This window comes from Triticum dicoccoides, chromosome 6B, assembly GCF_002162155.2.
Source record: "Triticum dicoccoides isolate Atlit2015 ecotype Zavitan chromosome 6B, WEW_v2.0, whole genome shotgun sequence".
Taxonomy (NCBI): domain Eukaryota; kingdom Viridiplantae; phylum Streptophyta; class Magnoliopsida; order Poales; family Poaceae; genus Triticum; species Triticum dicoccoides.
In genome coordinates this window covers 189213949-189230419 of record NC_041391.1, presented here as the reverse complement: position 1 = coordinate 189230419, position 16471 = coordinate 189213949, and the positions used below count along the sequence as shown (strand labels likewise).

General features: G+C 47.8%; 2 protein-coding genes across 2 annotated transcripts; both read right to left on the bottom strand.

Moving 5' to 3' along the window:
- Positions 1–4770: 4770 nt before the first annotated feature.
- Positions 4771–5597, bottom strand: LOC119325085. Its single transcript, XM_037598829.1, has one exon. It carries the CDS (start codon positions 5563–5565, stop codon positions 5014–5016), a length of 552 nt encoding a protein of 183 aa, XP_037454726.1. The 5' UTR covers positions 5566–5597; the 3' UTR covers positions 4771–5013.
- A 2279-nt stretch (positions 5598–7876) lies between these two features.
- LOC119322911 (probable beta-1,3-galactosyltransferase 2) lies at positions 7877–13036 on the bottom strand. The gene is made up of 11 exons (XM_037596448.1): positions 12354–13036; positions 11587–11683; positions 11326–11387; positions 11005–11216; positions 10850–10913; positions 9996–10068; positions 9751–9871; positions 9430–9517; positions 8778–8903; positions 8565–8674; positions 7877–8458 (listed from the first exon to the last, which is right to left on the bottom strand). The coding sequence occupies exons 1-11, from the start codon at positions 12452–12454 to the stop codon at positions 8310–8312; spliced, it is 1203 nt and encodes a 400-aa protein (XP_037452345.1). The 5' UTR covers positions 12455–13036; the 3' UTR covers positions 7877–8309.
- Positions 13037–16471: the final 3435 nt, after the last annotated feature.

Here is a 16471-nt window from a genome sequence, read left to right as displayed (position 1 = left end):
AGGCCGCAGATAACCAAGCAATCTTTGAAATCCTCCATTTGCATGTGGCTCCTCGGATTTCCTCCTAGCTGAGCAGATTAGAAGAGAGCTTCGTTAACATCACCCACACACAACCAAGGTAGAACATCTTGAGCTCAAAGCTAATGAATGACATCCTATGACTTCTCCATGAGCTTCGTGGGAGGCTCTCATAGAAACCAATGAATCTACATGTATTTGCCTCAAATTCCACTTCGGCATTAATATAGTATTGACAGAGTTCCCTCCTCCCCAACCCTAGCCCTGCGTCTTCCACCCATGGGTGACACAGGTGGCGGTGCCGCCTCTCCCTCTCATAACTCTGTCCTCTCTCTCACCCGTCGCCGCTGGCCGGAGCCGCCGAGGCAAAGCCCCTCGCGGTGGCTGGCGGTAGGGCATCTCTCCCCCTCGTGTGCGAACAGCCGGAGTGGGGCGGCTGGATCGAGCAGGGGCATCAAGTTCACGCGGGCTTGGCGACGCGGCTGCCAGCCCACGTCCCGGTGGCACACACTCGTGGTGGTGGTGGCACGGTGGCGGGGATGGCTGCTGGTGGCGTGGCGGCTGCTCGGGCCTTTGTCGTGGAACTGGTGCAGGCGGCGGCCATGGTGGCTAGTAGCGCGGGTGCATGCCTGGCGGCTCCGATGCTTGGAGCTCGCCAGACGGTGCGAGTTGGGTAGTGGCCCAGTGTGGCTGCTGCTCCGGTCGTAGGTCGCTCCACGGTAGCTGGGCATGTCGGCTGCGGCGGCGACTTGCATGTTCTGGCGTCGGCTCGTCCGTAGGCGGCTTGTGTCGACCTTCGATCCCTCTCCTCCTCGTCCGAGTGCTACTTTCATCGAAGGGTTGGCCCTTTCCGAGTTGTGGTCCGTAGTTCATCTCACGCCATGTGCAGCAGGACCGAGCTCGTCTCGCGCCCGCTTCTGCAGGACGAGTTGATGGAGGCCAGTTCTGGCCGGCCTATTGGTTCTCGATGCTAGGGGCGCCCAGGGATGCGAAAGGCGGGGCCTTTTCGCTCGTCTCTTTGGTTGGGTAATGACGGTTCTCTGGTGAGGTGGTGTCAAGGTCTTGGATGCCGGGACGGCGGCCCTGGTGGTGGTAGAGTGGTGCTCATGGGCAGAGACTGTGGCTCGGTGTTGCCCAGTGGCCATGACCGTGTGGGTGGCTGATACGTCTTCCTCGTATCTATAACTTTTTATTGTTCCATGCCAATATTATACAACTTTCACATACTTTTGACAACGATTTATATGATTTATTGGACTAACATATTGATACGCTCTATCACACATAAGCCTCATTATATCTTCCTCAAAACAGCCATCATACCTACCTATTATGGCATTTCCATAGCCATTTCAAGATATATTGCCATGCAACTTCCACAGTTCCATTTTTATGACTTGAGCATTCATTTTTATATTGCTTTGCATGATCGTAAGATAGCTAGCATGATATTTTCATGGCTTGTCCGTTTTTTTATATCTTTGCCACGCTAGATCATTGCACATCCTGGTACACCGCTAGAGGCATTCATATAGAGTCATATTGTTCTAGTATCGAGTTGTAATTTTTGAGTTGCAAGTAAATAGAAGTGTGATGATCATCATTATTCATTATTAGAGCATTGTCCCAGTGAGGAAAGGATGATGGAGACTATGATTCCCCCACAAGTCTGGATGAGATTTCGGACGATTTTTTTAAAAAAAGAGGCCAAAAAGAGCCCAAGAAAAAAAAGAAAAACAATGAGAGAAAAAGAGAGAAGGGGCAATGTTACTATCCTTTCCACACTTGTGCTTCAAAGTAGCACCCGGTTTTTCATGTAGAGAGTCTCCTATGTTGTCACTTTCATATACTAGTGGAAATTTTTCATTATAGAACCTGGTTTGTATATTCCGATAACGGGCTTCCTCAAATGCCCGAGGTTTTTGAGCAAGCAAGTTGGATGCACACCCACTTAGTTTTTATATTAAGCTTTCATACACTTATAGCTCTTAGTGTATCCGTTGCGTGGCGATCGCTACTCCACGCATTGATATCAATTGATGGGCATCTCCATAGCCCGTTGATTAGCCACATCGATGTGAGACTTTCTTACTTTTTTGTCTTCTCTATGTTTACCCCTATCATCATACTCTATTTCACCCACGGTGCTAAGTCCATGGCTTGCGCTCATGTATTGCATGGGGGTTGAAAAAGTTGAAGCGCGTTAAAAAGTATGAACCAATTGCTCGACTTGTCATCAGGGTTGTGCATGATAAATACTTTGTGTTAAGAAGATGGAGCATGACAAGACTAGATGATTTTATAGGGATAGCATTCTTTAGCATTGATATTTTCAAAGACATGATTGTTTGTTGGGATGCCTGAGTATTGATGTCTTTATGTCAAATTATAGACTATTGCTTTGAATCACTCGTGTCTTAATATTCATGCCATGATGAGATTATATGATCAAGATTATGCTAGGTAGCATTCCACATCAAAAATTATCTTTTTTATCATTTACCTACTCGAGGACAAGCAGAAATTAAACTTGGGGATGCTGATATGTCTTCGACGTATCTATAATTTTTTATTATTCCATGACAATATTATACAACTTCACATACTTTTGGCAATGAATTATATGATTTATTGGACTAACATATTGATCCAGTGCCCAGTGTTAGTTCCTGTTTGTTGCATGTTTTTTGTTTCGTTGAATATCCGTATCAAATGAAGTCCGGACGCGATAAAATTTTACAGAGATTTATTTTGGAGTATATGTGGATTTTTGGAAGAAGAATCAACGTTAGACGGTGCTCGAGGGCCCCACTAGGCATCAGGGCGCGCCAGGGGGTCTGGCGCGCCGTGGTGCCTAGTGAGCACCTCGTAGGTCGGTTGACCCCTTCTTTCGCCGCAAGAAAGATAATTTATGGATAAAAATCCCCTCAAAATTTCAGTCCTATCGGAGTTACGGATCTCCGGGAATTTAAGAAACGGTGAAGGGCCAGAAAACAGGGACGCGAAACAGAAGAGAACACAGAGAGAGATCCAATCTAGGAGGGGCTCCTGCCCCTCCGCCACCATGGCGGCCATGGACCAGAGGGGGAACTCTCCTCCCATCTAGGGGGAAGGCTAAGTAAGAAGAAGAAGGAGGGGGCTCTCTCCCCCTCTCTCTCGGTGGCGCCGGAGCGCCGCCGGGGCAATCATCGTGACGGCGAACTACACCAACAACTTCGCCGCCGTCATCACCAATTCTCTCCCCCTCTATGTAGTGGTGTAGCACCTCTTTTCCCGATATAATCTCTACTTAAACATGATGCTCAACGCTATATATTATTTCCCAATGATGTATGGCTATCCTATGATGTTTGAGTATATTTGTTTTGTCCTATGGGTTGATTGATGATCGTGATTGGTTTGAGTTGTATGTTTATTTTGGTGTTGACCTATGGTGCCTTCCGTGTCGCGCAAGAATGAGGGATTCCCGCCGTAGGGTGTTGTAATACGTTCATGATTCTCTTATAGTGGGTGGCGAGAGTGACAGAAGCTTATACCCGAGTAAGGGGGTTGTTGCGTATGGGATTAAAAAGAACTTGATACTTAATGCTATGGTTGGCTTTTACCTTAATGATCTTTGATAGTTGTGGATGCTTGCTAGAGTTCCAATAATAAGTGCATATGATCCAAGTACGGAAAGTATGTTAGCTCATGCATCCACTCATGTAAAATTGCAATAATGATTACCGGTCTATTTATCGATTGACTAGGGACAAATAACTTTCTTGTGTGACAAAAACCTTTCTACTAAACAACTAACTTTTATTATCCTGTAAATTACTCACAGTTTTATTTTTGTTAAGTACATCTAGTTTTATTTTTGCAAACCTGTCATATCCCCTACAAAATAGTTTCATATTTGTTCTAGGTAAAGCGAACGTTAAGTGTGCATAGAGTTGTATCGATAGTCAATAAAACTTGAAGGGAATATTGATTCTACCTTTACCTCCTCGTTGGGTTCGACACTTTTTTATCAAAAAAAACTACAATTGATCCCCTATATTTGTGGGTTATCATTGGCGTGGTAGTCAGGGTGTGGCTTTCGGTGGCGGTGAGTGTTGGCCGAGGTGAAACTTGTTCTATCTTCGAATTGACCGGCGGCGGCGAAGTTTGTTCCCTTCTTGAAGGCGTCATTGTGGCTCTCATTGCTCGTCGTGTTGCTCCATGTGAAACTCTGATTCTCGGATCGGGCGATGACAGCGCTCCAATGTCATAACCTTGGAGCTCACAGTTCGTCGTATGCGACTTCATCTCTTCGCATTGGTGTGTTCACGATTGAAGCCCTCGGTTGCTCTTATAGTGCTAGGGGTGGTGTTGCTGCGCTCAGCACCTATGTATCATGTCTTGGGTGTGTATTGTGATGGCGTGCGTTTGTACAAGATTGTTGTTGATCGTTGTTTTATATATAAAGCAGGGCAAAAACATTTTTGGTATATAATATTGACACCATAGCCGTACCGTCACATGTACACTCTCTCCACCGAAGTGCTAGACCACTTCGAAAACCAAGGCTCTAGTTCACCTTCATCATTTGTTTCACTCAAAAACACCATGGGTTGTATGACCAACGCAAGTCTTACATTTCCAGGTGGATAGATTCGTACATTGTTTGGCGATATGCAAACATATGCCAAAGATGTCCTGCTCTATCCGTTTGATGAGAATTCTTTTCTCTTGACAAAACCGGTTGATGCAACTTTATTATGAAAAAAAATAAGATACTAAGAAAGCTATGTGACCAAAGGAAAACCAACGCACCCAGCTACAAATGCAAGTCACAAACTTGTAAATCTGGATCAATTCACGACGCAAAATTAGACCGGAAAGGTAGCAGATCCAAAACAGTCGCATCAGATCCTAAAACTGTTGAAAGGAAGAAAGTTCAGCGAGCCATCTGCACAGAGTTCTAACTACTTGCGGATCTAAACGCACGGCCGCGGCTGATCTCGGCCTCCGTCAGCGGGCGGTGACGAGACCCCACGACGGCGCCGGCGCGTCCAGGAACGCCTCCGGCGGCGGCAAGAACACCACGCACCTCGCCGCGGCCATCCTCCTCCTGAGCGGGTACCGCGCCGCGCCGCAGAGGCCCCTCGCGGGCCCCACCAGGAAGTGCGGCACGCCGTCCTGCCGCTGCTGCTCCGACGCGGCCGCCGGCGCGGGGGACGGAGGGGCGGATGAGATCGGCAGGCGCGCCGCCGCCGACCGGAGGGAGCGGGCGACGATCCTGGAGTCCCGGAGCCGGGCGAGCGCGCCGGGGCGGAGGAACCGGCCGTGGCTCGGGCGCTCCTCGTCCTCGCGTGGGGCTGCGCGGGCGCGGCGGTCCATGGCCATCGCGTCGCCGGGGACGGGAGCGGCGAGGAGGCGCGGAATCGTGCGGAGCGGGGAGGATTGGCGCGGGACGGGTGGGAGATTTAATACGGCCGGACGGGACGAAACGAGCAGTGGAGGGAAACGATGGCGGGAACGGAGAAACAAGGAGTGAAAATTGGAAAAAGGAGACAAAACCATTTGCTGGCGCTACGGGCACGCAGCGTCGGACCTCGGCACAACCCGTGCAAGCAGACGAGCAGCGTGTCTCTGACAGGTGTGCCCGGTCCCTATCACCAATTCAGATTTTGTTCTGGAACGAGATCTTTTTTGCTTTTCATAGACTCGTACGCTTTTCTATGATGAGTGACTGACATTTGTGCTCACCTTTTTTTCCGGTTCATGGTTTTATTTGCCGCTGTAAAAAAAAATCTCAAATACACACGAGTGTGTATTATATACTCCCTCCGTCTCAAAATAAGTGCCTCAACTTTGTATTTATTTTGAGACTGCGGAAGTATTAAAGAGAAAAGGAAAGACTCCCTCCATGTTTGATCTTTTTTTTTTTGCGGGAGACATCCACGTTTGATGTTACAGAGTTAATTACATGTGGCTACGCTGCCAACTCCACCAAATCATCTATACTACTCCAGTATATGTCAATTACTCGCTACTTGCCCATGATGCCAGCCACGAAGCACCCTTCGATTTCCCCTCGTAGTAGGCCTGCTTGCTTCCTGACTCGACCTTCACTGTCGATTCGTTAAGGCACTTGTCGTGTGGACGCGTTACTTCGTCAAAGGCCGCGGCATTTCGGTGTTACCAGAGCTCCCATATGCCAACAGCCATATCGCCCTCACCATTTCCCAGTGTTGTCCGCTCGCCTCTTGCCTGATACACCACCCCGACAACGTCTCGTCCGACAGAGGTACTCGCTCCGGCTGCCATAGGCCCGTGCATACCCGTCCCTAGATTTCTCTAGCGAATAAAACCATGATGTGGTTCATTGTCTCGTCTTGTTGATCCGTGCATACCCGTCCCCAGACTTCTCTAGCGAAGACGCATCGAACCATGATGTGGTTTATTGTCTCGTCTTGCTGATCACAAAATGGGCATGCACTTTGAAGCGGTGGTCCCTCCTTGCTAACCTGTCGGATCACTAGCCATGCAAAGAATCGGCACTGCAGGGGGGCTCTCGACTTCCAAGTGAATGAAGTTGCGACCTCAAGTCCAGAGAACTTGGCAACATACATAGATCTTGCAGAGAACATGTCATCCTTCTCCCATGCACAGTGAATCGAGTCCCGCACTCCGATCTGAAGCTGAACCTCCTCCACTCTTTGCTACGGGTCCAAGAATTGGTGCAACATGATGGCCGTGAGCTCCGGGCCAACGTCTTGTGTCCAAGAATGTTCCGATAAAGCCGCCGAGACAACGCGTGTTGATCCAGGTCTCTTTGATATCCTCATATAAAGAAGCGGCACCGGTTCCTCGATCCGTAAGCCCGCAGGCCATCGATCCTCCCAAACAGAGTTTCCTTGCGATCTCCCACCGTAGCTCTTGATGCAGCGCGGCATAGTTCCATGGATTCAGCCGGAACGACAATCGCAAATTCAGACAAAGGCCTCGAATGGTCAATACGCTGCATCCACGGCCATCTTGCTAGCATAGCAGTGTTTAGCCATCGGAATCCCAAGTCCACCGACCCACTTGGGTCAACACACCATGTCCCACGCTCAGCACAATTGCCACCCCGAGCCTCCACCTTGCCGCAGCACAGAAAACCTAGACAAATCTTCGCCATTGCCGTCATCTTGCTAGCATAGCAGTGTTTAGCCATCGGAATCCCAAGTCCACTGGCTCACTTGGGTCAACACACCATGCCCCACGCGTCAGCGCAATTGCCACCCCGAGCCTCCACCTTGCCGCACCACAGAAAACCTCGACAAATCTTCGTCATTGCCGCCATCTTGCTAGCATAGCAGTGTTTAGCCATCGGAATCTCAAGTCCACCGGCCCACTTGGGTCAACACACCATGCCCGACGCGTCAGTGCAATTGCCATCCCGAGCCTCCACCTTGCCGCACCACAGAAAACCTCGACAAATCTTTGGCATTGCCGCCAGTGTTTGTGGGGGTATATTCATCGCGAGCATGGCATGGATTGGAAGCGCACAAAGCACCGAAAGTCCGAAAGGATGAGGATCAGTCGTCCACTTTTTGGGAGTGTGCCCGCCTTCCAGTTGGGCAAGCGGCCCGAGAATTGATCGACGAGATACTGAAAGCGGCCCGAGAATTGATCGACGAGATACTGAAATTGTGTTGTTGTAGGCTTGCATACCGTGAGTGGGAGGCCGCTGTAGTTCATACTCCCTCCGTAAAGAAATACTCCCTCCGTCGAGAAATATAAAAGTACTTCGGAATTTTTGGAAATTAGGGTGTAGTTTCAGGATCGCGGCAAAAAGAACATGGATTAGATCCTCAAAAATGGCAAATCACATCACACAGTTACAAATCTTTGAAACGGCAGATCATGAGTTTTCCTTTTCATTTAGAGTGAGCCTCAGCTGTTACAAACACAAAACTAGTCCAGAATGCACTGAAATGCAGGATTCAGGGACGTTTTATTTCGGTCATACATCTGTGGTAGCCAAACAGCACAGGAGATCGGTACAGGATGGCCACCTGCAACATTTTATCCACCAAAAGAATGCGGCGACAGCTCGGATACCCTTCTTCGCCTTCACCTTCGGCGCCACCGGCGGACAGACGCTCCATAAAATTGTGGTCCGCTTCGTCGGTGCCAGCCAGTCCCACAGTCAAAACCACAGCTATACCTACAGATGAATTACATACACGGCACCGTGGGGCGATCTAGTATACAACAACTAACAAACAGGAGAGGAGAGGAGAGCTTCTTCTGCTTCAGCCAGGGTTCCGACCGCGCTAGAAAGTGGAATTCCACAGCGCCTTGTCGCCCTCGGCGCACTTATTGTGCACCTCCCAGATCCTGCCTTCCGAGTTGCATATGCCGCTGCACTTCCAGTCGAATGACGCCGCGCAGGTGTTCCCCGCCTGAGCTTTCCATTCGCAGTCTGTGAGCAGAGTCAGAGTTCAGGATGTGGTTGAATGTCCTCATCGACGTGCTATTGTCACGGATATTAAGCAGGAGTTATAAGGCATGGAGTCATGGAAGCTCACCAGGTGGAGTACCACAACAGAGTCTCCGGTCATCAATGTGCTCGACATCCAACCCGAGGAACCAAGATCCTAGTGAAACATCCTCGTTTATATACTTGTGCAGGACGTGCCTGGCATTAAAATGGATTTTGCAGCAACAAAGTTAGCTTTCACTAGAACCACATAGTAATAAGATTGAAGGGCGCGATTGCATGAGAACTTATGATGTCTCACTTGTTTATAGATATGTAGGTTGCTAGATCTTTTGAAATGGCGTATAATTGACCAGTAGCATGTCGGAAGTACTTATTTCCTGGCTCGCCAAATTTCCAATGCTCAGGCTCATAGTATCTCACACCCCTGAAAAAAAAAGCCAACAGATGTTATCATGTTAAGTTGTTAACAGCTTAGACCTGTAAGAGAAGGAGATATCCATATAATGTAGCGAAAATCCAACTCGGTGCCCAGGCTCATCTGCTCCCGGTCAGAAAAAAAATCAAAACAAATACTAGAAAAATTAAAAAAAATTCCAATTTTTTTGTGTGGTACATAATTTGATGCGTGAGGTCCGCTCCAAATTTCAACTCATTTGGACATCCGAGCAGTTCTCGGCAAAAAAAAAAACAAATCGGGTCAAAACAGTGCATGAACAATAAACTTTTTTACAGGCCCCGATTTTGTCTTTTTTGCCGAGAGCTACTCAAATGTTCAAATGAGATGAAATTTGCAGCGGACCTCACGCATCAAATTATCTACCACACAAAAAAATGGATTTTTTTTAATTTTTCTAGTATTTGTTTTGATTTTTTTCGTCAACGCAGGTGCAGCTGAGCCTGGGAGCAGAAACGCCGCACTCATAATGTAGGGCTTATAATGTATTACTTACTTTTCAGATAGGACAGGGCCAGATTTCATGCACCCCATATATACTCTTGGCTTCCATGCCTGTTTGGACAATATCTGTCCAAGCGTTGCTGCAAATGCAAATCAGATGTCAAAACCAAGGCATTTTTCGCGCACAGGAATGCAAAGATAGCCACATACTATCCTAGTTAGGGTAGTTAACTACACATACAAAGGGTACATCATTGATAATCATCAAGAAATTAATGAAGAGCTTTGAATACGGAAATGACAGATGCACGCGCACACACTCATTTAGCCCCTAACTTTGGAGCTGTAAAGGGCATAAATATAGAGATTTTACCTATGTTCACATGCACGTCGTCATCAACTTTCACATAAAAATCTGCATCCCATAATGAAACAGCTGTAGCAAAGTATGTCTTAGTTTTGCCAGATAGGGCAAGGTATCCTTCGACATGATCCTGCACAAAGTTGTAACCACAGTAAGCAGGGGGGACAAAATAGCATTTCAGTCCAAACGAGGACAACAATAACAGCGTCGCTCCCATGTGAAACCAATATCCTTTTAAGTAACAAACAACTTACTATCTTCATGAAATCCCCATGTTTCCTGTCCTCTGCTTCAATTGCTCTATCAATAATTCCGCCTGCTATAGCACTGCACATCATGTGGAGAATGAGGTTATGCATGTCTTGCCATAAACGTACATTCATTCTCATCTACTATAAGCTATGCATGACTTAACCTTTATATATTGCATAAAAAATATTTTAACAATATCCTCTCCTTCGATAAATACCTTGTCCCAACTCTAAAGCAATTTTTAAACTGGAAAACTGAGACTACACTACTTAACAACCATTATTCTACAGCCTTCTCTTGCAGAAGAGGAGAACAAATGAAAGGACCCCTCAAGCCTCAAGATCAGCATGCGGATATTACTAAACTCAAAAGTTGAATGAAACCATTCCTAAATCATACTCCCTTCACAATGTAGCGCGCATAGTTTTTTCTGAAAGTCAAACATCACAAAATTTGACCAAGTTTATTTAGATAGAAAATATAAGCAATAATAATACAAATTTAATATAACATGGAAGTCTATCTTGTGTTTTATGCAGTGGTATGAATTTGATAATATATATGTAGATACTTTTCTCTATATACTTGGTCAAAATAGATGAAGTTTGACTTCCTAAAAAATCTATACGCACTACATTATGGAACGGAGGGAGTATCATGCAGTTGCATTTCGCAAAAAAAAAAAAAGACAAAAGATATACAACTGCATTGGCAAAAAAAAAGTGTGACAAAAGAGTCACTGTGTACAATTTATGATACGGTATTACCATGAATAAATAAATAATCTACAACTTCTCACTATTCAAATATCATGCCTTCATAGTTAAATGCACATAAAAATCTTTATGCATCATACCTGTGACCAATGACAAACCGAATTATGACCCCCTTCTGTTCTTCAAGTTGTTTCCTTTTCTCACCTATTTTCAGACTTTGTTATTAGTTATTTCAAAGTTCGCAGGCTAAGAAATGTTCTGAAGCAAGCTAGCTATAAAGTTGAATGTCAGCAACCTCGAGGCATCCAGGTGTAACGTATGGAATCTCTTCTCTTGCGACTGCTAAAAGCGGTATTGATGCCAATCACCATACGGTACTTTCTCCTCCCAATTGACTCAGAAACTTTGAAGTCTTCTGAAACAGGGGAACCGTTGAGCAATGACTCTTGCAGGGTTCTAGCAGCCGACAGTTCTGTCTCTAAGGTCGCTATTGTCTTATCTAGTGTCCTACGACCAAAACATTTGGAAATGCCAGTCAGAACCATTCTTTTCATAAAATAGATACTTTCAATAAAGGAACAAATATGTGCTCAAGAAAGACAAACTTGGTACGTACTGTACATCATGATGAGTATCTTGATCTGGTAACACATCTTTATATTTTTGCAGTTCTTGAACCTAGCAGCACATGATAATCAAACTATGTATCAACGATTACTGCAGGTGGTACAATATAATAAATTTACAATACACATTACACAGCAGCAATCTGCTTTTATAACACTGACTTGTGCAGCTGCTGTACAATATGAATATTAATGTGCAATTATGGAATACTTGACAGAAATTAATGGAGGGAAAAGTACACCACCAGTACCTTCTTTGAACCACAATCTGCAGCAACTAGAGCTTTGCCTTCCTCGACGCTTTGATTCGGTAGTGGAACCTCAGTTGCCTCAGGCAGTGTCCACATTCTGGATCAAGCAAACCAAATGCACAAGAATCATTTCCTAAACTTCGAGGTTGAATAGCATCGCAATGGAAAAGATTAGCTAGTCCAATTCAAGAGATCGAACAGAGGTAGACGTTCATAAGATTAAGATGTGATTACATCTTACAGTTCTGGGTAGGAGTACAGTTTATTCAATGTTGGAGGATACATCACCTAGCAATAATAGCTCGTCTCTACAATTATATCGAGATTCTGCGCAGGATCATCCGCACCCTGCCCCAATTGTGGTAAGGGAAAATTGCCCGATGTGGCAGCAAACCCGCCGAATTTCTAAATTCATGGAGCCTTACTTAACGCACCCGCAATTCGGCAGCATCAGAATCGGACTTTGCGTGACCAGAGTAGCCAAAACACGTGGATTATTCGATGGCTGCCGACAGAATCGAGAAATCCCCAAATCGAGCCTTGGCAACCCCTATCTGCTATCCGATCTCTAATCTCACAAAATTCGAGGTGCAGAGGCTGGCGAGACGCCGCGGATCTTGCGCTAGGCCCATCTGAACTCGAGCTACTCTCGGAGCTGAGCTGAGCTGAGCTCCGCGTGCTGAGCTGAGCTCCGCGTGCTGAGCTGAGCTAGGAATCTTGAAGAGAAATTGAAGAAGCGGGAGGGAGAATTGGGGGAGCTGGTTTACCTGTTGGTGAAGAGCAGGCCAAGGCAGAAGCTCCCGAGGCAGAGGAGCACGGCCCACCGCTTGGACACGCCTCCATCGCCTCCGGCTTTCCTCCAGCTCATGGTGGCCGCCGCCGCTGCCGCAGACCCTCGCCGGCACCGTCTCCTCCTCTCCTCAGTCTCTCAGCTTCTCCCACAGTGCATGCAGGAGGGAGCAGGAAGGAGCCCTCGTTCTTGGCGGGTTGCCCTTGGCGGTCTCGCACGCACGCACCTCTGCGCTGCTCACCTCACCTGGTCACCTTCCCTCCCACGACGGGCCATGTGGGTGTGGTGCGGAGGTCAGTCAGTGTCCACTGGCGCACGCCATTAGCCCCGCCCGCATTGATTAATCTAAACGCGACAGCGGGGGGACGGTAAGCCCCGAGGTGGGGGTGGATGGACGGTCGGTCCGCCCGTCGGCAGCGTCAAGAAAACAACCGAGGAGCTGAGCTGCAGAGGCAGTGGTGGCGGGTAAAACAAACAGCCAGTCGAATCGAATCAAGCCGGCCACTTGTTGCCGGATCAGAGCTCGGCGCAGGGATGGTTCTCCCGGGATTCGAGATCCTCGAGGTCGCGGGAGCGCGGTCCCGCGCTGTTTTTTAATGGCGGGATCTCGTCCCTTCCCGGCGCGGATAGATGGATAGATGGAGTTCCACGAGGACCACGGTGGCTTTTCACATGCGTGTGCAGTTGTGCTGCTGCTGCTGAGCTCCCTCCACTTGCTTGCAGCGGAGGGTGATGGTGGGGTGGGGTGAGGGGATGTCGAAGGCTCAACCGCTCTGTGTTCCCCGTGCTGCTGTTGTTGTGGCGTCGCTGTCGCTGCACGGCTGTGGACGGATGCTGCGGTTGCGCGATGCCATGGTTCACTCTGCATTTTAAAACCGAACCGAAAAACCATACCGAAAATAAACCGAACCGAACCGATTTTTTTGTTTTTATGGTTTCTGGTTTCGGTATGGTATGAACTTTTCATACCGATTTGAACTTTGGTTTTTATGGTATATACCGAAAAACCGAATGGTTAACCGAATAAACCGAAGTAAAAAATAAATTTATATTTCTTGAGATGAACAACCGTACAAGTTGTCATTTTTCTTGTACATGAGTCAAATTCACTACTAAGCACCTACATTTTTCTTGTAACATTGTCATTTTTCTCTTTTTAAAATGCTAAGCACGTCCATAACCATCAACAGATGAATCAATGCATGCATATATACTTATATATATAGTCATATACTATTTGTGTAAAATAGAATGTGTTTTGAGTCATAAATTTGTAAATTATTATTACGTCATTTTCAAATTCGCGTCAACTTTGGTTTTTATGGTATATACCGAAACCATACCGAAATAATTTGGTATATACCGAAACCGAACCGTATTTTAATTTCATACCGTATTTACCGTATTAATACCGTATATACCGAAAAACCGTATAAACCGAATCATGTAAACCGAATAAACCGAACGCACAGGGCTAGCCATGGTCAAATCGCATTTTCTTTTTCTGCTGGTCTAATTAAGTTGCAGATTTCAGCCGCGCGTGTTTGATACTAATTCAGCTTTGCTTAACTTAGTTTATTTTCGCTATGGAAAATAACGGCACAAATTTTTAACGCTGTAAAAAAACATGAGGTTAAGGCTGTGTTTGACAGCGAAGTATTGCAGAAAGTATAGTATTGAAAAACTGCAGCATTTTTGTCTATAGGTACTAGATACCACAGTTTTGATATATCAAAGTATTTTGTAGTATTGGAAATACTGTGACAGTGTTTGGCCGATGCATGTCTACAACGACGTAAATTAGCTACTAGCCGTTTCATAGCAGTTGAAAACATGCACGAATTTAGCTGACCAGTGGTTGCAAATTGAAGGGCCATGCATAAACAGACCTGGCGGCATGCTATGCATCAGCGGCGGCGGGAGCACAACGGCGCAGCACGGAAGCGCTCTGGCTTGGCCGACAACGGCAAGCGCGGACCACTAAAGCATGGGACGGTGTTCAGGAGCGACGCATGCACGGCAAGCAGCGGCGAGCAAGGTCGCGACATGGCAGTGTGGCACACGTACCGTGTGGCTATGATCGCACACAACAGCCTGCGCAGTCTCAGCCAGCAGCATGCGAGACCATGGCATCAACAATCTGGGCATGAGGTGGCTAGGGGGCCGACCCGATGCACATCGCGTAGGAGGAGAGGAGGAGCGCAAGTGGGAGCTGGGAAGGACACCATTTCTCTTTCCATTGCCTTCTGTTGTCTTGTCACATGGCCGGCGATCTTCAGGGCGGCAATGGCTTGGGAGCGGGGAAGGCGATAGCGATAGTCTTGTTTTCTTCGCATGCTCTGTTTAAAAAAAGGAGGTCTGGGATTCTTTTTTTAATGCAGAGAAAATACCACAGTTTTGACAATACTGGAGTTTGAATACTACAGTTTTTTGTGGCTGCCAAACAACTCATGGTAATTAAGACCATGGTATTTTAGAAAATTGTAGTATTCTCATAATACTTAGAAAAAGCCAAGCTATCAAACAGGGCCTAAAGCATCTCCGGCCGTTTGGCCTCCGGCGCACCCGACGAAGGGTTTTGGGCGTGGCGGTTTTTTGGGCCTGGGGTGAATCAAGTTTTCAGCCGCGCCCCTAGGTTTCGCCCTCAAACGCATAAAAATTCAAAGTTCTCTTTCCCGCTATCAAAAAAGGACACAAGTTCGGCGATCATCATGCCATAGGTCGGCGATCATCATGCAACATGCCGGCGATCAACATAGCCAATGTCCGGCGATCAAAAGGGTAGGAACCATAGATATGGAACTGAAACGGCAGGCTCCTCTGTCGTAGGGCTGGGAGAGGTCAGCATCGGCGTTGTGGGCATAGCGACAATGCTCGGCGTTGGCGTAGGCGTGGGCGTGGGTGTGGCCGCAGGGGCAGTCGTCGCCGCCGGTCCCGGCATCTGGTTCAAGATGAGGCCACGCTCCGCCAGGTACCAAGCCTTCACCTGCTCATCCATCGTCGCCATGTCTGCTCCCATCAGGAACGCCAGGTTGGTGTTCCTCTTCTTCGCGGCGACGTTGATGCTAAGAAGGTCGAGCTTGACGTCCTGCTTCGTCATTAATGCCGACCACCTCGCCTCGGATTTCTCCTCCTTGGCGGATTTGCTCTTGGCGTCGGCATTGCACTGTTCTATCGACGATTGCAGACGTTCGGCAGAGGGTGCCGCGTCCCTCGCCGCCTTGGCTCTTTTGTTGCCATCAGGACGCCCTTCTGCCGCCGCCGAGGCAGGTGTGTCCGGGTTGTAGACAACTTCCTTGGTCTTGGTGAGAGCGAGCCGGCACTCTGTCCATTTCTCGCACGACTCAATCTTGGTGAACACATGAAGGAACTTGAACTCCTGGTCGTTGTTGTCTTGGCGAAACATGTCGAACATTCGAACCATCTGCACTGTCGAAGAACAAGTGTCGGCGAAGTACACGGCGAAGAGCAGGGCCGGCGAGCAATGGGCATACCTGATGCTTGACGGTGGCGCCGCTATCCGGGCAAGCCATGACCTCCTCTTGAATCCCATGCCACTTGTTGCAGGCCTGCTGGATGGTCGCCCAATGGTTTGGCCATGGCCTTCTGATCCATGTGGATGCTGGTGAAGTCGAGGTCAACCAACTTGTGCTCGTCGAACGTCATCTTGATCCTTCTCCAATAGGTGTCGGCGTTCTGATTCACGCCGGCGATCGGGTCGATGCTGACAGTCTTCCATGCTTCAACGAAGCACTCGTCTTCCTTTGGCGTCCACTTGACGCGATGCTCACCCGGCCTGCCGTTCGACGGACGCTTCCTCTTTCTCCCTTTGGCCACTGGTTCCTCCTCTTCCACCTCCTCCCTGGCATCATCGTGCTCCACGACGGTGTCCAGTGTTTTGTATTGCATGCGGAACCCGGGGCACAAAGCGGCGTCGACTGAGCCGTTCGTAATGATCGCATCCATGCTGTCGTCGGTGTTGCTGAACTATGGCGCTGAGCCATGTGCGAAGGGTAGGGCCCCATGACGCAGAGTCATTGTAGGCGAGCCTGAGTACATCAATGACGAGTAGTTGTACTGGTGCTGAGGCCGGTG

Excerpts from the sequence above, each read along its gene's own strand:
- LOC119325085 (XM_037598829.1), bottom strand. The coding sequence starts at position 5,565 with ATGGTTTTGTCTCCTTTTTCCAATTTTCACTCCTTGTTTCTCCGTTCC.
- LOC119322911 (XM_037596448.1), bottom strand. The coding sequence starts at position 12,454 with ATGAGCTGGAGGAAAGCCGGAGGCGATGGAGGCGTGTCCAAGCGGTGG. Across the intron at positions 11,684-12,353 it reads GGCCTGCTCTTCACCAACAG|AATGTGGACACTGCCTGAGG; the intron begins GTAAACCAGCTC and ends TGCTTGATCCAG. Across the intron at positions 9,518-9,750 it reads CGACGTGCATGTGAACATAG|CAACGCTTGGACAGATATTG; the intron begins GTAAAATCTCTA and ends TTGCATTTGCAG.